Source organism: Phalaenopsis equestris, unplaced genomic scaffold (genome assembly GCF_001263595.1).
Source record: "Phalaenopsis equestris unplaced genomic scaffold, ASM126359v1 Scaffold000002, whole genome shotgun sequence".
Taxonomy (NCBI): Eukaryota; Viridiplantae; Streptophyta; class Magnoliopsida; order Asparagales; family Orchidaceae; genus Phalaenopsis; species Phalaenopsis equestris.
Window position 1 is genome coordinate 30,177,092 of NW_018164444.1, and position 22,280 is coordinate 30,199,371.

The 22,280-nt window shown below is 33.1% G+C and overlaps 1 protein-coding gene across 1 annotated transcript in view; it reads left to right on the plus strand.

Annotated features, from left to right (window-relative positions):
* LOC110039298 (ABC transporter B family member 25, mitochondrial) overlaps positions 1-18,273 on the plus strand; it is a 95,496-nt gene extending 77,223 nt beyond the window's left edge. Inside the window, exons 15-22 of the mRNA XM_020744315.1 lie at positions 798-886; positions 1,463-1,518; positions 9,608-9,688; positions 11,693-11,758; positions 11,832-11,924; positions 15,637-15,701; positions 16,730-16,865; positions 17,899-18,273. Of these exons, the coding sequence (XP_020599974.1) occupies positions 798-886; positions 1,463-1,518; positions 9,608-9,688; positions 11,693-11,758; positions 11,832-11,924; positions 15,637-15,701; positions 16,730-16,865; positions 17,899-18,039 (727 nt within the window). The 3' untranslated portion in view covers positions 18,040-18,273. The remainder of the gene's footprint in view (positions 1-797; positions 887-1,462; positions 1,519-9,607; positions 9,689-11,692; positions 11,759-11,831; positions 11,925-15,636; positions 15,702-16,729; positions 16,866-17,898) is intronic.
* The last annotated feature ends 4,007 nt before the right edge of the window (positions 18,274-22,280 follow it).

Sequence of the window (22,280 nt, forward strand, 5' to 3'; positions counted from 1 at the left end):
TTTCTCTAGTTTATTTGATCGAGCCTCACTCTCAATTCTTGTGTTCATCCTTCGAGATAGATACAGGATTTGAGATAAAGTGCTCTTTCATCTAAACTATGAAGATTATGGGGTCAGTTTGACTTCATCTTTTTCAAAACTAAAATTTTTAAAAAACGTCCTTCCAAAGCGGGCGACGGGATTTCAATTCCGATGACCGACAGCTTCTTACGGGCAAACCCCAAACTAAAAATAGTGCCGACAACACTGTTCACGAGCCGATTTCGAACACGAGCCGATTTTAAACACGAGCTATTTCGAACAAGCCGAACACGAGCCCAGCCTGAGCTCGCTCAAGCTCGGCTCGTTTACAACCATACTTAAAAATAACAATCTAGTTGTTGATTTAATCACTTCAGGAGATTTTGGTTAGCATATTTTTTTTAATCATTGTAACTGTTTGGGATAGCTATACCCATAGCATATTTGTTCATCTCTCATCCTGTATTAATAATGGAGAAATGTGTCAAAATAGTCCGTAGAAATGTTACATGAGGTTATTTTAGTCCAAAAGTCAATAGAAGTGTCAATTTATTCCCTAGAATCTTTTACTATGAGCTGAAATAGTTCACACAGAGAATTGTTTCAACCATAATTTAAGGAATCTGTGGACTAATTTGGCACTTTTATAGACTCCGAGACTATAATGGCCTATGTAAAGAGTGAGAGGACTATTTTGGCATTTTCCTCATTAGTAATGCTATTAACTGACTCATGTTTGTTCAATACCTTATGCTGCACATTTTTTCTATATCCAGGTACATTCAAGAACGTAAGATTCTCGATGGTCTTTCATTTGTGGTGCCTGCGGGAAGAAGTGTGGCCATTGTTGGGACAAGCGGCAGTGGTATGCTTTATGATTTGACATTCTGCTGCAAGTTCTTGTGTTAGCATTTTACATTTTCTAACCCATACTTTCCATTTTCCTCAAAGTACCTTTTCTTTTTAAAATTTTGGATATTACTTTTTTTACCAGAAAATGATAGATATGTTATGTGAGAGGTCAGATGTTGTTTCAAATGTTCTAAAATCTTAAGAGTTCTTTTATGACCAAGCTTCATGCTTATTAGCCAAAATATTGGAGCCTCTTATTCAAATTGTTATACATCTGAACTTTTTCAGTGATTTCGTTTGTTTCCTCCCAAATGATTGTAGAAGTATGATAAATTGCAAGTTATTGGACTATTTTTAGAATATTGCTTGTCATAGGCCAAATCTTTTTATGAGAATCTTACAATTTTTATAGATAATTAGTCCCCCTTTACCCTCATGCGGTGCAATTAATAGATAATGATTGAAATTGGCTCCTAGTTGTTGGTGCTGATGGTGTTACCGGTGATGTTTGTATTTTTTGTTTCTTCCTTTTTTTTGAATGTAATGGCTAGTTACTTTAGTTTGTTTGAACAGCTATTTATATGCGCAGGCAAGTCAACCATACTCAGACTTCTGTACAGATTTTTCACCCCTGATTCTGGAACCGTAAGGAAAAGATTGCTTTGGCTACTTTTTCTCTCTAAAATATATTTTTTTCGGCATTTAACATACATTGCACATTTATCTTATGTATTTATGTATCTCACACCTAAATTTTCATGTTCACACATTTAGCAGTCAAATCTTTAATATCACATAAAAAATAGTACTATTATCACTTTTTAATTGTGTTATACACATTTTTATGCAAAGGTTCAAAGCACCAAAGTGCTATGAAAGTAAATATGAAAGTTTTGGTGTGATATATCTAAATGCGTAAGAATTGTGTGCTACCATGTAAGGTTCCCATATTTTTTTTATCAGATGAAATTATACCCTATCCTTGTGTGTTTTTTTTATAATTTAGTTGTTCTGAAAACCTCACTCTGGCTTTCTTTCAGTTTGAATAAATGAGGCTAATTCAGTACTGACTTCTGCTGTATTTTCGTGTGTTCATAAATCAGATCAAGCATAAATAGTAATAATGAAAGTGACTCGGGGGTTTTCCTCCAAAAGCTGAACCGGTTTGACCCTAACCGTTTAGTTGTGAGGGGGGGCTGAACCAGCCCCTCCTCCCCTCTTCTCATTAGGCGGGGAATTTCTCACCTTCTTATTTTCATTTCCCACCCATCCCACTTCTATTTTTATGTTTTTAGGTCTTAGGATTTCAGTTTATGTTATTTCTGATTTCAGATTTGTGAGGATAGCTGCCGGGGTCCTATTACCCCCCTTGAGGGCTATATCCAACAGGTTTTCCCACAGCTTCTCTGTCCCAACCACCATTTTCTCCCTACAGCCGTCCGTAGCATATTCCCTGGAAGACCAGCCGCTGGCTGCTGCCTCCTTCTTCAGTTCTCCAGCAGTTGACCCACTCACTGTTCCTGCATCCCGTCAGTTCACTACAGGCCATCCCTCTCCACCCAATTTCTGTTCCCATAGCTCCTCATTGTTCCCAGGCTTGTTTTCCGCCATCTGGGTTCCTTCCCTTCCCGTAACTCATCCTCCAGCCCCACTCCAGCGCCCCTTTCCCAATTACCAGCCATGTTATCATCATATTCAGCCCCGTCTTCTTTTGAATAAATCCCAATTTTAGCCTGGACATAACCGTATATGGGGCTGCTTTACGAAAATTAATATATTCGATTGTAGGATATAAGGTTAACTCTATATAATTGCAATAAAGAGGTCAATTAGAATCCGCAATCATTATAGGTAAGATAAATGATGAAATAATAAACATTTTAACGTTGGAGATGTTTCTACTGTGTAAAATAAACAGAAGGGCGTGGTTGAACACAATTATTATTTCTTTTTGAAAGGAAACCATGGAACTCCTATGCCAAAAGAAAAAGAAACAAATTTATTTTATGATACAACTTAATATATTGTTAAATTGATTATAGTTCCTATATAATTTAAAATTCACGTTTGATTTCTTTTATCACAATCACACTGAAAGTTATGTTTAATTTTGTCGCTTTATGAAGTAGTGAAAGAAGGCATCAGGAAAACCATCCACTTTGAAACAACCAAGAGGTTAAGAAAATGAGATTGCAATATGTTATGATTAAATTTTCAAATTTTATTTAATTATTAGCATATCTGACATTTACACTATGTACCCTAAAGATGGGTTAATTAATTTGTTCATGGGCTAATTGAGCCAGTTAAAACCTTAATCCTCAAATGCTTTTATGATACTTTTTGAATTTTAAGATGTTCCAAGAATAAAGGGGTTCAAAGCTTAGTAGGTTGATGTCCCTCATTAGATCCAAACCATTTAATCCTTTCATTTTCCCAACCAATGAAATTATCCCAAGTTACCTTAATAACCAAAATTCTTCATACATGAGCATCTTAGCAACTGCAATTTCTATGCAATTCACGCAAACCATACCATGATCTTGCTTCAATTGATCATGAAGGCAGAGAACTGTTCCTACAACTTCGCCCATGTAATAATCCTTTCTTTGACTTGCTCATCATCACTCTCACTAGCACTCTCACTCTCAATACACTATTGCTCCCTCTATCTCATTTTCTTTCTCAAACAATGCTTGTTCACCTCGCTCTTTGTCTCTCTCGTCTTTTGGTAAATTGTGTTCCAACCTCACCTTGCTTCTATTCTCCCCTCAATCTTCCCCCCATGATCATCTCCACTCTCAGCTCCTCTCCAACAACTTGTCTTATCTTCTTTTGCCATGCATGCCCCTAGAACTCTCTCTTGCATGTAGGCTTTTCAGATTCCCTTAGCAATGTTGCACTACTAATGTGGTTATGCTTAGGCCAAAATTGTAGTTTGTCAAAAGAAAGATCAACAAAAAAAAAATTTAGATGTCATTGAAAAGTTTGCAGATGATCCTACCGTACAAAACAGTCAATTTGTTATTGTTTGCGTTTACTCAAATAGACTAAAAATATAAACCAAAAAATCTATACCTTTATTAGTATTTAGTTGTATAAGTGCATATAGTTGTTTTATTATATGAATTAAAATCATTGTATTGTTGCATTATTGGACATGTTCCATATTTGTATGCCTTATTTTTTATCTATGAGGTGAATATTTCCAAGGGCTTGTTAGAATACAACTATTATTTCAATGGCATAATTAATCAATCGAAAAATAAGTTGACCGACAGTATTTTACATTCTAGAGTTTAAATTTACATTTGTAACACTTTGGTTTTGTATTTCACTTTTAAAAAGCTAGTAATATATTTGATGTATTGTTAAAGATTTGAGTTTTTGCATTCGTAAATATAAAAGTTTATGCCTTAGATTTGTAAATATTTAAGTATTGTGTGGCGTGTATGTTTAAATCAACAATTTGTCCCTTATTTCTTTCTGAAAGGAAAGCTTGAGAACCCCTGTGCAAAAAGAAAAAAATAAGAATGAAGATTCAAAATTTAATGATACAATTAAGTAAACTGCTAAATTGATTTTAAAATTCGCCTATTATATCTTTGATCTACGCAATCACACAAGTTGAATTTAATCACTTTATGAAATCAAGTAAAACAAGGCATCAGAAAACCATGCACATTTAGACCACTAAGAGGTCAAGAAAATGAGACTGCAAATTGTCGAGTTTAACTTAGCATATCTAACTTTTTCCCTATTTACTCTAAAGGCATGTTAGTTAGTTTTGTCCGGGACTGACTGAGCCAATTAAAACCTCAATCCACATAAGTTTTATTGATGCTTTCTTGAATTTTTAATCCTTTAAAAATAAAGAACGGTTCAATGCATGGCAGGCTGATGCCCATCAGACCCAAACCATTTTACTGCTTCATTTCTCCAGCTAATGAAATAATCACAAAATTGCGTTAAGAATCAAAATCTGCAAAATATGACCGTGACCCTCTAGTCATCTTATCAACTACGATTGCTATGCCATTCACTCAAATTCTCTCATGATCTTTGCCTCAATCGGTCATGAAGGCAAAAAATAGGTTTGGAGAGTTTATTTTTTATAGTTCTATTATTGCTTATGGTTGCTATTACTATGTTAAAATAGGGTTGCTTATCTTTTGTTATGTTGTTGTTATTTCTTCTTATTAAGCATTATTTATTATTATTATTTTTTTTTTTACAGTTTCCAATTTCACCATTAAACATTCAGATTCACTGGATACAAGGACAATAAGATTTTAGTTAATTGAAAATATTATGAAAATATGATAGTAAATTAAATGGGAGTTTTAAGATAGTAATTATTTAGAAAATATAATAAATAAAATATTGAGGTTTATTATAGTTTGACGAGAAAAGTGAATTAGATTTAGTTTTGATGACGATCCATAATAGCTTGGAGATTTTGGGGGACATTGTAATGGTTTTGTTAGCATAATCCTTTTAATTGAATTTTAAGGACCAAGAGAATGATAAATGATTATAGAAGAAGCATTTGGATATAACTTTTTTATGAAATAGAGATGCTCACATTTTAATAATTATAATGAATTAAATGTGTCATATTATGAATCTATGGGAGATAATAATATTTTTTTTGAGGAGATAATAATAGTTTGATTTCATGTTAGAAATATTTATTTTGGAAGCATTTCTTGGTTTTAATGGAATTAATGTATGTTGATGTTGTATAGTTATTTATGATGGAACACTGACTGATATTAGAAGTCATTGTGAAGTAACCAAATAGGTTCTAATTTTAGTTGTATTATAGCATGGATTAGCATTAAGTTCATATCTTTTTGTATTGGTTATGATGATGCCTACAAAAGATGTTCTTAGTAAAGTGTTTTGTTTTTTTTTTTTCAATATGATATTGTTCAAGCTTCTGAGACATCTAACCGTAAAAAGGGTAATTTAAATTTTAAACCAAATAATTTTTATGTGTTTACATATCTAGCACCTAAAGTTTAATATTTATGTTTATAGCACTTTGATATCATAATGAAAATATGCATTTTACTTTTTAAAAGTTAATAATAATGATATTTTTAATGTAATATTAAATATTTGACTGTTGTGCATTAAATATCAAAGTTTTGGTGTTAGATATGTAAATATATAAGAATTGTGTGGTATGTATGTAAACGCCTCCAGTAAAAAACGGAGGTTACTACATTGGATAAATATTTTTATAAGATAGAAGACTTAGAATTAATGAAATAAAGATTGAATGCTGTAAGAAATTTTAACAATTATTTGGTAATATTAAGGTGATATTTACTTATGGTGAGCTTTAAGTATTTTGGATTTATTATATAAAAGATGGAGTACAATTTTTTATATAACTTTTATAGCTAATGTTGATTGATTAAAATAAAGAAGTGCTTTAGAAGTTTTTGTTATTTAATTATTCTGTAGACATAAAAGGTAAATTTTACAAAATTGCAACTAGGTTGATAATCTTTAGGCTGGAATGCCAAATGCTGGATTAAATATAGTTCGTAACCAAGTTGAGTGTGTTAAGTGGGACTATTTAAATGGATGTATGACAAAAGGAAAAGAGAAATTTAGGAATGACTAGTAAAAGAATATTTCAAATTGCATCTATTCAATATTATATATTTAAAGCAATTTTTGATGTTTTAGATATTGTAGAATAAATGGGAAAAAATGTATCCATTGCATTGGTTGATAAAGTTAATTTAAGAGGATTGGGATGGTGGATTAGACTTAAGATATTATGGATAAAAATAAAGTTGAGGACAATGTTGATGATGATATTAGTCATTTACATAGCTAATAATTAGCATTTACCAATATGTGTATCTTGTCCAAGTTTAGCATCTAATTCTATGTCCATTATCTATTTATAATTTTAAAAAGATGTACACTTCTTTAGAATTTCATCTCTCATGCATACTAAGTACTACCATGCGAATTTGTTTGAATGTTAACATTGTCTTGAACATAACTTTAATTTTCTCTCTCATATTGAAAAGGAAAAGTTGACAGCCTAAACCAAGGAAGTAGATCAAGCTGATCTCTGATTTGCTGATTGATGGAATATTAACCTTCATTTCACCCTTATTGAATTCCTTAGTTTTGATTGAATTTTTTCAATTTTCAAAGTGCAACTCTGTCATAATTCATTTGTTCCCACCACATTATAACAACTTTAAAATGTAATTGTATTAAAGTGTCACAGCATTTGTGGATGTTGTAAATTTTCTTTCTTTTACCTGTGAGGTTAGCATTTCTAGCATAGAGAGGAGTTTGTGCATAAAAAAGTTTTAAATTGTATATGTTAAGAGACAAATAAAGAGAAGAAAGTATACGACCACTCTCCTAAATATACTTGGTTTCATGTTAGACATTTTTAATTAGGACCCTTGAGGCTCTTATTCTTTGGCTATTGGTTCCTTCATTATCGGTTGAACATGTATATGCAATTTGTTTTTTTTATTTTTTCTTTTGATCATTTATATTTTGTAATTGCTTTATTTTTTACCTTTTTCATTCACTGATTATAATACTTTTTTTGCTTTAAAAAAGTTTCACGAAGTTCCCTCATTCTCCACGTGCTAACCATGAGATCACTATAAATGTAATAATATATTGGATCTTTTTTTTTTTGCTGAGCTCAATGCCATATAGATTCCCTATGAAAAGGAAATGAGCGAAGATTGGATATTTACCATAATTGCAAGCTATCCTTTTTTATGACATAAACATGGCCTTATGATTTTGTTTTATTTTTTTTTATTTCTCTTGTGAGAACTTCTTGGAATATTTTGGCTTTTTTTTTGTGAAAATGGTAATATTTATCATCATAATGTCAAATTAAGTGCATCTAGTACATTATTTTATCTTAATGAGGCATTAAAGCATAGTACTTAATGATGTAGGACATTTTATGATCTAAGCTTTTATAATGTGAATGTAATACATGAAAATCACACAAAATATCAAAACGCTATATAAGGACCATCAATGTGTCTTTTTTACCAAAAGTTGAAACAAAGCATTCGCCACAAATGATAATTTAATGTTTCCCCAATAAAAAATTAACATAAATATGGTTGATCAATAAGATTGCTGGTCGAGCAAAATTCATCCATATAAACAAATTAGTTGTATAAATTTTGGGTAAAATCAGTGGTGTAATCAAATTACTAAAAGTATAATTTATAAAGGAGATATGAAAGAAGTTCTGAAATTGTTATGTTTGGCTTCATGCAAGTATAGCACAAAAGTGATGGTGATATTGATGGGGATGTTTTTAGTAGAATTCAAGCTGGTTGGTTGAAGTTGAGGATTGCATTGAGTTTAGAATTCAAGTTGGTTGGTTGAAGTTGAGGATTGCATTGAGTCTATTGTGTGATAGAAAAATACCATTTAGACTAAAAGGAAAATTTTATAAGGTGATAAGGCCTATAATAATCTATGGCACAGAATGTTAGCTTTTAAAAGAGAAGCATAAAATAAAGTTAAGTGTTGTTGAGATGAGAATTCTTAGTTGGATGAGTGGCCTGACACTTAGAGACAAAATGCAAAATGAATATATCTGTCATAGGGTTGGCGTAGCTCCAGTGGCAGACAAGATTAAAGAGAGTCGTCTTAGATGGTTGATCATATTAAACGTTGACCATCTGATGAGACAAGATTAAAGAGAGTCGTCTTAGATGGTTGATATTAAACGTTGACCATCTGATAATCTGGTTAAGAAAGTAGATGTTTTAGATTCGACTTATGTTAAGAAAGGTAGAGGTAGACCTAAAAAGATTCGGGCATATTGTCCAAAAAATGATCTTAATTTATTAGAATAAAATAAAAATATGACACTCAATAGTACATAATGGAGAATAGGATTTATGTAGCCAACCCCATTTAGTGGGGATAAAGGCTTGTTGTTGTTGTTGTTTCAAGCACAACATAGAGTTGTAATCAATGAAAATAACAAAATGACTAGGTTTTTGGCTTCTTCTCGTAGATGGATAGGGTGGGTCCCTAATTTTAGGCTATTTGGAAAGTCAATTATCTATTAAATATGTAATCAGCAAGTCACCAAATAGAATATCCAGTAAGTTTCAAAAAAAAAAAAAAAATGCACTAGTCAAGACGGAAACAACTACCAAACAGGCCGCACTCCATCTAAAAGCCCAACAACAAAAAATGGCATGTACTTGAGCAAGGAACCCAACGAGTAAAATCCAACTGTAAGCTCAAGTGAAATAGCCAATTTAAATCCCAATAAAGAAATCATGGATTAGCTATAAACCAAAGAACCAACCGATAAATTAATAGAAAACTAGAGAATCAACTATAGAAAATCTAAATACCAATGAACTAACAGTACAAACGACAATAGTTATTAGATATAACTTGTTCTTTATACTGATTATCATGGTTGATATGTTTTGAACTACTACAATTAAAATTGAACCTCCATAAAATCAAACGAACAACTAAAATAGAATCAACTGAAGTTAAAATCAAAGTTCAGAAAGTTTGCTTTCTCAATTAAGTTAAAGTTTTATTATTCATGCAGATCAGTGAGAAGAGGAACGAGTTTTATGCCAGAATTATATCTATTGATGCTTAAAAGTTTTTCATGTTTTGAATTAACTAATTTTGAACTTCTTTCTCATTAATATCCCAACATACTTCTTTTTTCCAGATTCAAATAGATGGTCAAGAAATAAGTGCGGTGACCTTGGAAAGTCTCCGTAAGTGCATTGGTGTCGTGCCGCAGGATACTGTAAGTGTATTATATATTTTTCTATCTACTCACCTTACAAATTTGCATATTATAATTTCAGTTATATACTTTCTTGCACAATTCAATATGCTGAAGTATCATATCCATTTATGGACTTTCTTTTTTTTTAATGACTCCATATGAGGTATTTTCGTGGTAGGAATTAGGAACTACCATCGTTTGTTTGTATTTATATTTTTCTATTGTTGAAATTTTAGTTGATTAAATTTTGAAATATGTATGGAGACTTGTATGCATGCCACCGGAATTTTTATTATTTACAAAACTAATATCCACACTTAAATTTGCATGTGATCCCAAATCATGTATAACAAAAGTCAGTAGCCTTGTTGCGCTCTTTAAGGATTTTGTTATGTTATTGTAATTCAATGCGTTTAGGTTTTCTCTATGTATATAGATAAGATCTGGGTGTTAAATATGAAATTCCCCAAAAAATATCAAAGTGACTAAACAATTTGTTTAAAGAATTTCTATAATGAGCCTATTTACTTCTTAATATAAATACAATCAATTATATGTCTGAAAATTTCTAGTTTAATTTGATTTCTTTTTCTGAAAACAAAATACATATGGCAAACCGCCTTTCTGATAGTTTAAAATCATTGCAATTGCATCCAAAACTCAAATGACATGATTAAGTCAAATTCTGTTCGAACAAAATTTAAGAAAAGACTCATCTCTCGAGTTTAAGTTAGGTGATGGGTTACACATGAAAAATCAACAATTTTCTATTTTTGATTGGAATTTAGCTTTCTATGTTGTATATTTTTTAGATTTCGATGTGATTATAATACATTTAAATTATAGAGATTTGATTGGGACATTTGAAATTGTAGGGGTCAAACTGAAATTTAAAAAAAATGCCAAATTATAACCAAAAAGATTTAACAATGGCAAAGTTGCAATATCAGGTTGAAATAACATGTTGAGAATGGTTAAAGGGAACAGCTTACTTTTAAAAAAAAATGTTACAAATAATCTACCTTGCTGCTAATGTGATTATGAATTACTTATATCTGAACTTTATATTGTTTGCTGCCAAGGTCTCTCCTTTATAAAATTTGTGCTTGTATTTTTGCTTAGGATCTTCCTTTGCTTACTTTTTAACTTCAACAATCTAGCTCTAAAAAATTGTATTATATCCTATTGATATGGTCCCAAATACCTAACTATTTGGTTCAAAAATTGAAGCTTGTTTATTTTTTTTAATTGAAGCTTACATGAACCTTCGCATTTTTTGTAAAAATAAACTACAAAGAAGTAAACAAAATCATACTAAAACATCTCCAAAGCTGAAAAAATAAAGAAACAATGTGAAAACTCAAAAGGCAATGGAGTAAGGCTTTAAATGTATAGCCGACAAAGTAATTTCGTTTGCTAATTCTCATAGCTTTGTTGATTGAAAGTATAGCAAGAATTGTTGATTCCTGAGCATTGGACTTTCTCCTTTTTTATTTTATGGTTAGAAAAGCATATAGCATTCCCTTAACTATAAATAATATTAATAAAAGAGAGGATGAATATATTCAAGGGTTTTTAGAGGTATTTATTGAAAAAACCAATTCTTTAAGCTGTGAAAAAAAGGATCCAAGTTATTAGAGCAAATGCCAAAAAATATCTTAGAAATTTTGCCACTTATTGGCCAAAATGCACCAATGCGGCAATTGAAAAGGATACAAATAATTATCTTCAATTTTTTTTTTTGGCATATCACATAATGATGCGTTTTTTAAACATGAAAACCTTGCTATGTATTTTTTTTTTATACAGATAATCAAACCAAGTACCATGATTCTAAAAATATTTGTAAAATTACAAATCCAAGATCATATGGTTTAATGAGCACCCCGTTCCATAAAAAATGAATAAAAAGTTATAACCAAATGTAAACCTTATGTTGAAAGAAGGCAAATAGGGATGTCATGTTTATTGTCTAAGAGTGATGATTTATGATTTTTTTTTGTCTAATTAACTTCTCTGCAGGTACTCTTCAATGACACTATATTCCACAATATTCATTATGGTCGATTATCTGCAACGGAAGAGGAGGTAAGCAAATAGATGTTAAAAGTTTTTCTTATGCAACAAGAACAAATGTTATTGTTTTTATCCTATTTTTTAGGTGTTTGATGCTGCTCGGTGTGCAGCCATTCATGATACAATCATGAATTTCCCAGAAATGTATTCTACTATTGTGGGAGAGAGAGGACTTAAGGTACTTTGTTCGTCATAAAGACTACCTCTGCTGTTTACTATGATAACAAAGCTGTTATGGGGATTCTTTCATAATGCTTCTGACATCACAGATCCGCGGATCTGCAAGCTGCAGATCTCACGATCGCGAGATTAATTGGCTTCTTTAATTATTTTTAAATTATCTTCCTATTTTTAGCAAGTTTTTTCTTTCTGATTCTTTCATACTTTTCTATTTTTCCAATTACTTGTTCTCTATTAGGGGGCTTTTATTTATGTTGTAGTAGGTTGTTTGGATTTGAATTTTCTCATTTTATGAATTGCCATAGACTTGTCTCCGATTTATGCTCTTTAGAGTGTTGTAGCCTCTTTCCTTCGCGAATGTGTATGTAGCTTGCTTAGGAACAGGTGATGGATCCCCCTTGCGGTCCGCACCTTGGTGATTCATTGTTTGCCCGCTGTTTTCAGTCGGACAACCATCAATGCAGCTTTGACCTGTTGTTTACAGCAGGAACCACCCTCACTCTTTTTCTTCTTCTTGTTCATTGTTCCGTCGCCATTCACGCCAATTTTCATCCGTCATCCTTCCTCCCACTCACGTAATCAATCCTACAACTTCTCTACCACCTTTTGTGCTCTCACGCCTTTTAGGAGCATTAGAACGGTGTTATCAGATATTACAGCATGATAAATTCTAAAATTTTAGGATTTTGTCGTTCTTGTTCCAATCCAAAAATAAAAAATAAAAAAATAAAAAAAACTTCTCATTATACCCAATTCATTCATACCATAATTCCTAGCTTTAACTCTAAATTTTCAAAATCCAACATTCTCAGTTTCACTAAAATTTCACGTCGGCACCTACCACCAAAACCTAAGTTCCGACCAATTTTGATTTGCAATCCAACATCCGCTGAAAACTTGTTTGGGAGAAAAATACGCCATGCCGCTGTAGAGAAACCCTTAATGAGGTGTTCAAGACTTTATTATGGAGGATATGCAATGGAATATCTTTCAACTGCAATAGAGGCTCGTCGTCTTTAAGAGGGGACAATCTGAGGTCAATCATAGTTGCAATAGTGGCTCATCAAATTGAGGAGGGGAAGTGAATCCATTCCATCAGGAAGTTTCTAACGGCGAAAAATGAATACCTCAATGATTTGACATGGAATATCAGAGAAGAAGCCAGGACCTTTGAGTAAATGTGTATTTTTTGGATTTTAATGGCCGCATGGATCCAAATGAGTTTATCGATGGACTCCAATTAGTGCAATGAATTTTTGAGTGAATGACGTTCCCAATGATAAGAGAGTTAAATTGGTAGCTATATAGTTGAAGAAGAATGTTTCTTTGCGGTGATAACCTGAAATGTAGTTGATAGCGTGGAATCAAGAGTAAGATCATCAACTCGTTTGAGATGAAGATGAAGATGCAACACAAATTCCTTTCCTCGCATTACCGACAGGATATGTTCATAAAATTCTACCTCTTGCGCTTGAGAGATTCATGCATTGAGCAGTATACAGTTAAGTTTAATCAACTAATACTGAAATGCGAGTAGGTGGAATCAGAGGAGCACAATAGCAAGATATTTTAAATGAGTGAAATTGTCTATTAGTAATGTGATGCAGTTGTTGCATGGTACTAAGGTTGAACTATTCCTGTAAGGTGTAGTTGTCACCTTGTGACGACCTCTCTTGAGAAAAAACTAGTTCAAAATAGAGAAAAACTAGAGATAACCATCACTCCAGATTTGTCTTAGCTAGGAAGTGCTCGAGTGTCATGTCTTGGAGCACATTGTGTATGATTGCTCGAATTGGAGGGTAATATTTTTCACCGAGAAGGTGCAATGGTGGAGGTAGAGGGTGAAAACCCAAAAGAGGAGATTGGAGAGTACCAGCTACCCATAGATGTGGGAAAAATGTGATTTAGTCTGAGCCCATGAAAGAGACTCCAATCACACTAGCATTAGTTGTCCTAGAATGTATCAAGTCCTGTGAGCTAATATTAGAAAAGGGGCAATCTTTGTCGAGGTAATTGTCGATTGCCCAGGCAATTTACCTCCCAGGTCACTGCCACTGTGAATGATCCAACATGCCATATATTTTATTCCAGGATCGATTCCTCCAGTTTATCGGATGCGTCGGTGCAGTACGTGGAGTTGGAAAAACATGTTACATATTTAATGCTTCAAAGCTTGGTTCATGAGCATATATGTTTATTTGTAGTTCTATCTCTGATTATGCCGAAAATTGATGTATATTTATTCGATCGGGACAAATTTTGGAAGGATATATGTGTTTTAGAGCTGCATGAAATTAACACGAGTATATATTTTTTTTTGTGGCGGAGTTGCCTTAGACCCAACAAAACAACGTCTTTGTTATGGTTGTGATGGATCGATTCCAGCTGGGAAGAAGACGTAGCTCCTAAAAATGATGTTGGATGCGGCATTTGCCTTGATATCACGGTTCTGTGGGTCCACAAGCCATGGATCTTGCAATTGTGAGATTAACGGTCCCCGTTAATTCTTTTTTAATTGTTTTCTAATTTTTCAGCAAGTTCCCTCATTTTCATTCTTTTCTTTCAAGTTCTTTCCTACTTTTCAATTAGGTATTTTCTATTAGGGGACTTTTATATATGTTGTAGTAGGTTGTTTGGATTTTAGTTTTATGATTCTATAAATTATTAGACTTGTCTCTGATTTACGCTGTCCGGAGTGGCGTGACACCTTCGCAGATGGTGTGCCCGTTGCTTGCTTGGGAACAGGTGGTGGATCCCATTGCCGTCCGCACCTCGCCGATTCACCTTTTTTCCGCTGTTTTCAGCCGGAAAGCTGTCGACGCCGCTGTTTACAGCAGTAACCACCCTTTTTCTGCTTCCTGTTCACTGTCCTGTCGCCATTCACGCCTATTTTCAGCTGTCATCCATCCTTCCCTCTCGCATAATCGATCCTACAACTTCTCTCACACCCTTTAGGAGCCCTATAAAGGTGTCAGCTTTTGTTTAGATGCTCCCTATTTTAGCTATAAAAATGTTCAACTGTTCCGGTTGGAAATTTAATACATGTAGAATTTATATTTAGTGGCTTTGTTGATATCATTGACATAACGGCACTCGACATTCTGAATTACAGAATTTTTTCTGATTTCAGATACATTTAGGATCCAAATTTGTGATTACTTACCATGCCGCTTATCTTTGTAGATTACAGTTGGTCATTTTCATTGTATCAGGCTTGGTGATAAGTTATCTGTGGATAGAAACAGAACATGAAGAACTCCGTATGGTTTTAACATTTGATAAGGAAACGCATAGACTAATTTAGTAGTGGTATTTACATGCATAGCACACAATTCTTATGTATTTACATATCCCACTCCTAAACTTTCATATTTACACACATAGCACACAAATATTTAACATAAGGTAAAAAATAGCACTTTTACCTCTTTTTTAATAACAAATACACCTTTTCATGCATAGATTTAAAGCACCCAAGTGTTATATATTTATAAATATGGAACTTTAGGTGCGAGATATGTAAATCCATAAGAATTGTGTACTGCATATGTAAATTTTCCATTAATTTAATATAACCATCCGAACCCATGCTTCCTTTTATTTTCTTTTGTGCCATCTCTACTGGAATTTTTTTTGTAACTCAACACTTCTAGGTCCAGGCTATATTTTTATGCATTCTTAAATAGAAGTGCCTAGTCTTTTGTCCACAGTTAAGTGGAGGAGAAAAGCAACGTGTATCTCTTGCCCGCGCATTTTTGAAGGCCCCTTCAATTTTGTAAGTGATTTGACCTTTGCTTTGCTTGTTTTGATATACTTATTCTTGTTTGTACTCGGCATCGAAGTGAATTGATAGATTGATTTGTAATGGCAAAATTTTATGAACTAACAAATCTTTATAAATCTTTTTGAACTTGTAGAAGCAGGTAGTTCATGGTAGCGTTTCCTGTTTAAGGAAACCTGAGCTATACATTTTTCTAATTTTTTTTAGGAAGTACTATGTTTTAAGAGATAGTGCTTGAGAACTTGGCTTTTGTTTTTTTTTTTTTTTTTTTGCATGTTCACTATTTTTTTTTGCCTTAATTGTTAATTAGCATCAACATACTATTTACTTAATTTCTAAACTCTATATTTCAGATTAATGTTATATTTGATGTAGTTTAGAAATGAACGTTTAGCCCCAGATCATAAGCATTTTTATGCCTTAGGAATCTGGTTTGTTTTGTTTATGCATATATGGCAAATCTTATGGCCCGTTTGTTTTCTGTTTTTATTTTTATTTTTACTTTTGTTTTTGAAAACATATTTGAATAGTATAATTTTTATTTGTTATTGTTATTTTGAAATCACCTAGTTTTCAAAAATGCTCAAAACACCTAAAAGATAGTTTGAATGTTTTTAAAAACAGACCAAACATGCTTTAATTCAAACTAAAGAATAAACAAAACAAAATAAAAATAAAAAGTAAAAAAAGTAAAAGCCAAAGTGATCCCAAATGGGTCTGTGGGGACTGTTTGGGATCACTTTTGTTTTTTGTTTTTATTTTGTATTGTTTATGTTTTGATTTGAAACAAAACATGTTTGTTATGTTTGATTAATATGTGATTGTTTTTTAAGACACTATAAACATCTAAAAGATATTTTAAGTATTTTCAAAAGCATATTTATTTGGTTTTAGAAATAAAAAATATACTAAAAAAATATATTTTTTATAAAAAATAAAAAATATAAATATAATTAAAAAAATGATCCCAAACAATCCCTAGTTTATAACAAGCTCTTAAAGCTATTGTTTTGTGGTTCTAGATTGTGCGATGAAGCTACGAGCGCACTGGATAGCACAACCGAAGCTGAGATTTTGAATGCATTGAGACCTTTGTCAGTGAATCGAACTTCCATCTTCATTGCTCATAGGCTTACGACGGCTATGCAGTGTGATGAGGTGCACAATAGAAAATTCAAGTCCTTCTTTAGATAGCTTGCGCATTGTTCTTTCTCGATTCAATACTAAAACACACACAGATATATATATACATCTATATATGTATATATATATATACATCTATATATGTATATATATATATACATCTATATATGTATATATATATATACATCTATATATGTATATATATATATACATATATACATCTATATATGTATACATATATATATGTATATACATCTATATATGTATACATATATATATGTATATACATCTATATATGTATACATATATATATCTCTGTGTGTGTGTGTGTGTGTGCCGCATTCCTTGTCCAGTTGGTAGGCAGGGTCACTGTAAGTCCCCTCTAGCAAGGCTTCGATCCCTACCGAGGTGTGTGGGAAGTCTAATTATAGGCACATGGTGTGGGCTCTCATCATGGGGCCGAATTGCGCATGGGAAATCGATATTTGGGCTTCTGCCAAATATCAATTTTCTATATATATATATCACCATGTAAAAGTTTAAATGATTGTATTTTTGATATGATATGAAGGTTGTATAAGTTTAAAAAAAGTGAAGTTTAGGTATTAAACATGTAAATACATGGGAATTGCGCTATATTATAGTTAATTATAATATTTTAGCTAAACCATCTGTTCTCTTTGTGAAGTATTTTAGTTTTGGGCAATTTACGTATATTGCACACAATTCTTATGTATTTACATATATCACACCTTAACATTCATATTTACATATACCATTCTTTCGTGCTTTAAAATTATGCATGAAATGGAATATTTTATTTTTAAAAAATAGTAATAGTGCTATTTTTTATATGATATTAAAGCTTTGAGTGTTATGTGTGGAAATATGAATGTTTAGATGTGAGATGTAAATACATAAGAATTGTGTCCTCTGTATGTAAATGTCCCTTTAGTGTTTAGATTAGTTATTGTGGCATTCAATTATGAATTTGTTTGAGTTAGGAGGCTTTATTGATTCACAATTTATTATTTATTTATTTTTCCAGATTATTGTTCTAGAAAATGGGAAGGTGGTAGAACAAGGACCCCATGAAGTTCTTCTATCAAGAGCTGGAAGATACGCCCAGTTATGGTCGCAGCAGAACAGCACTGATGCTATTGATTCTGCTGTTAAAGTCGGAGCTTGAATCTATTTCTACTTATAATTTTTTATGGCTTGCTCGGAGAATTGGGGAAGCTCTCTTATTATAGTGAAGTTTTTGTATTATGTAAAATATTTTTGCAGTTAACACCATTTATTCGCTTGTTATATTAATTGATAAATTTGATTTTTGCAGTTAACACCATGAATGTGTAGGCATTATTTTGAATATGATTAAATTTTGATTTTCTTACTTGGTCCTCTTTGTGGGCAAGTGTATTAGTCAACCTGAACATAAACAAATCCCCAAAGAATGCATTTATCTTATTTTATTGTGATAGTTACATGCAGACCACCCGAAACATTGAAATTTACAACAATCATCCGAGCCATAATTTCGACAAATTTATGGTCAAACTAAGAGTCTCGATAAGATGAATCAAATAAAACTGAAAGTGATCTTAATTTGAGTTCATATCAGCCCAAATCAAATAATTAAAGTGTAATTAAGGATTTCGTGCATAGCTTGCTAGGACAAATAATTTTAAAGTTTGACATGCTTATAGTCAAATCATGCATCTAGACAAGAGGAAACAAGAACATTCAATTCTAGGGGTAGGGATCGTGTTCGACAAGAGGAACCAGAACATGAGCCTTGGCTCAGCTCGTTTGTTTAGAGAGCCGAACACGAGTCGTTCACCAACAAATCATTTTGACAACTCTATTCACGTAGTCATAAGATGTTAAGGATTATGACAAGATTTAAAACATGATTTGAATCTAATTCAATAATTTTTATTCTATTATAAATGTTTGTAGTCTTGTAGTCATTTAATTTTTTTTTTTAAATACTACTCATTATATATATATATATATATATATAATGAGTAGTATTTAAAAAAAAAAATTAAATGACTACAAGACTACAAACATTTATAATAGAATAAAAATTATTGAATTAGATTCAAATCATATAATTGATTAGTAGTATTTCGAGCCAAAACGAGTCGAACACAAACGAACAAATATTTGTTTATGTTCGGCTCGTTAACTTAGCGAACGAGCTGAACACGAGTTTCTTATCGAGCTGAACATAAGCTGTTCGCGAACAACGAGCCATTTTCATAGACCACAACGGGCCGTTTTCATAGACCTATTTGATTCTATTATCATCAAGGCACTTAAATATTGAAAAAACTACATATGATTAAGGGAATTAACTTGACACCCAATGTAGTATTTGGGGGGATTATAGGATCCCATTCTTCACTAGGGGGGAAGAGTGAGGTGATTAGTGAAGCTTAACTCTTAAAATCTTGACGATTATCGCAGGTCACCCAACATGACGGCTGACCATCAAAGTTGGCTAATCAATATGTTCATTCTAAGACAATATAAAAGGAAAATGTGACCAACCATATTAGATGGTCTTGTGTCAAATACATTTCAAAAGTCCAAGCGAAACATGAATATCTAAGATAAGAAGAAGCCAGCTAAACAAGGACCAGTCGGCTGATCGACCCAAAATCCACCGAAGAGCCAGCCAACTTGGATGACTAATCAACTCAGGAGCGGATTACGTAAAAGCAGAACTTATACACTTAAAGTCGAATGACAAATACCACCAAAAGCCAACTGAAGGAGATCGACCGACCATAAAATTGTCAAGGGCGTGTTTTTCACTTCACAATTGTTCTACTATCCTATAAATAGCATAACAATAAATACAGTACGGGTCGGTCGATGAAATTTAATATCATAATACTCTCATTTTTTGTTTTCATTCTCATTCTGGGGTCATGAAAAAGTTTAGGTCCAAATGGCAAATAGTTAAATTTTCTATTTTATAAGACAACCCTTTCATTAACAAGTAAAAAAATTATAAAAAAATACTTAAATCAAACTAATATAGAATATGCTAATAAAATTTCATTAAACAAATTAGTGAAGAAGTTCTTCCAAATGATTCCTTAATTGGCTAAAGATAATGCATTTAAGTCATGTTTTCTGGACGCTAGCTTTGTCTACTTGTTTGTTGAAGATAGGATGATGGGAAAAACTTTTATTATTTTAAATTTTCATCTTCTTATCATACATTTTTTTTAACATACTCAAATAAACTTTAGCTTTATATAGTACTATTGGTTTTTTCGAGTTGAGTGGCTACTAAAAATCCACTCGAAAAAAATTTTGATTCAAAAATTGATAGCCAAAATATTGGATCGAATTTTTCCGAGTTGACCCAGCTATGTTTGAAATCAGATAATTAACACCTGATCCGATCTTGATCCTAGCCAAAATTCAAATCAATTTTTGAACAATTAATAATCTTCGAGCTAAAGTAGCCAAATTTCGATCTGATCTTGATCATAGCCAAAATTCAAATCAATTTTGGAGCGATTAACGATATTCGAGCTAAATTCACAGCTCCATATAAAACAAATAATATTATTATTTTAAAATTTATATTTAATCATAGTTATTATAGAATTTTTAATTTTTACAATATTTCTAAGAAAAAAGTTTTAATTTAAGTCTCACCTCTTGAAATAAGCAGGTTTTACAGTCGAGCCGGATGAACCGATAGGTTCAGTCCAGTTTTTTAAATTGTACCCCTCCTTCAAGGTGATAAAATAAACTCTCTCTAAGCCTCTCCTCAGGGATGAGCAAATTATCTCTTTTGATTTACGTCTCTCCTCCTTGAATAAGCAAACAAAACCCCTTATTCGACCTTAAGAAATCTCCAAAAATCCCTTGAAGCTTGATTCGTAAGAAGCTATGATAGTAGTTCCTTGCCTCAAAGTGACAAGATCTGCAAGGGTACGATACAGATCATTCCACTGGCGAGTCTCATCGATTACCCTCAAGAAAGCAACAACAATACTGCCTAAGACCCGGCGTAAGGTGATGTCTGTCGGAGGCAATGTTTCGACAAGGGTAAGAGAGATGGGCAAGATGCGGGCTTGAGTTGGAAAAAAATTTCTATCTAAAAAATCTAAAATGAAAGCTTGATCATACTCTCCAAAAATCTTGACACTAGCTATTGATTATTTAAAAAAAAAGAAACACTAAAGGCTAGCAAGAGGACTCTTAAAAGTCTAAGTCCAACTAGAGGCTTATGAAATGGTATTTTATGCACTAATGAGTTTTTCACACTTATCGTAGGTTTGCCTCCAAAAGTTAAAAAGCTCACGGGCTTTATGTATAGCCTAAAAATAGGCTTTGCCGATAGAGTTGTCGTTGCAGGAGACATGCTAGCAGTCATGGACCTGTAGGATCAACCAAGTAAGCCATTCGGCAGGCCACCCGCCTCCAGTCAGTCAACCGCTTGGGGTGGCCACCACCATTTGGTCGGTCCCCTAGGGTCATCCACTAGGTGCATCCGACAGCCTGCCTGTGGCTAACCATATAAGAACCCTCTCAGCCGGCCTCACCAACTGTCCCCTTAGGCCAACCAACTCAACGGGTCGACCACCATGGGTGGCCACCTGATGAACCACTGGTCGGTCACCAAGGGACGACTTGATAATGAACAATGTGGTCGGCTCCATAATGAACAATCGGTGGGCCACCTCGGTCCGTCCACCACCCTTGGTCTACCACATGGGGAAGTTTGGTCGGCCACCTCCAGCCGGTCAGCCACATTGAACCAGCCATCCTACGTCAACGAAGTGTGATTTCTAACCTGGACTGAAATGTAGGGTTGTACTTGTAATATCACTCTCCCCTCATATTGTTGTATAAATAGATGACCATTTGGCATGTAAAAGTGGTCCATTTGGCTCTCTCTCTCTCACCCTCAAGTAGGAAGCTTGCTCCTCTTCTCCATCACTTGTAACTGAACCTGTGTGGAATAATAGCAGTCGTCGAGCCCGGGGAGCACCTCTTTTTGCCCTCCAATGAGGCAACGTCCTCTCTTTCTCTCTCTCTCTTTCTCTTTTCCCCAACCAATGAGGCAACGTCCTCTCTTTCTCTCTCTCTCTCTCTTTCTCTTTTCCCCAAAGTCCGACTCTATTCCTTGGGTACGGTCCAAAAAACAAATTTGGATTCAACACGTGAATAGTGCTTCACCAAAATAGCACTTCACCTTTTGCCTAAAATTAAATTAGTTTTATTCATCTTCGTAACTTGGTATTCAAGATCTACGGGAGCAATGTATTTTTGAATAATCAATCCCTTAGCTCATTTCACAATAATTACTTAAGCAATTTAATTGTTGTTTGTTAGCGCTAGAGAGTGCGCTCCTTCCGCCTCCTATGTTTCGAGAAACGACGCCAACTCCCGCTC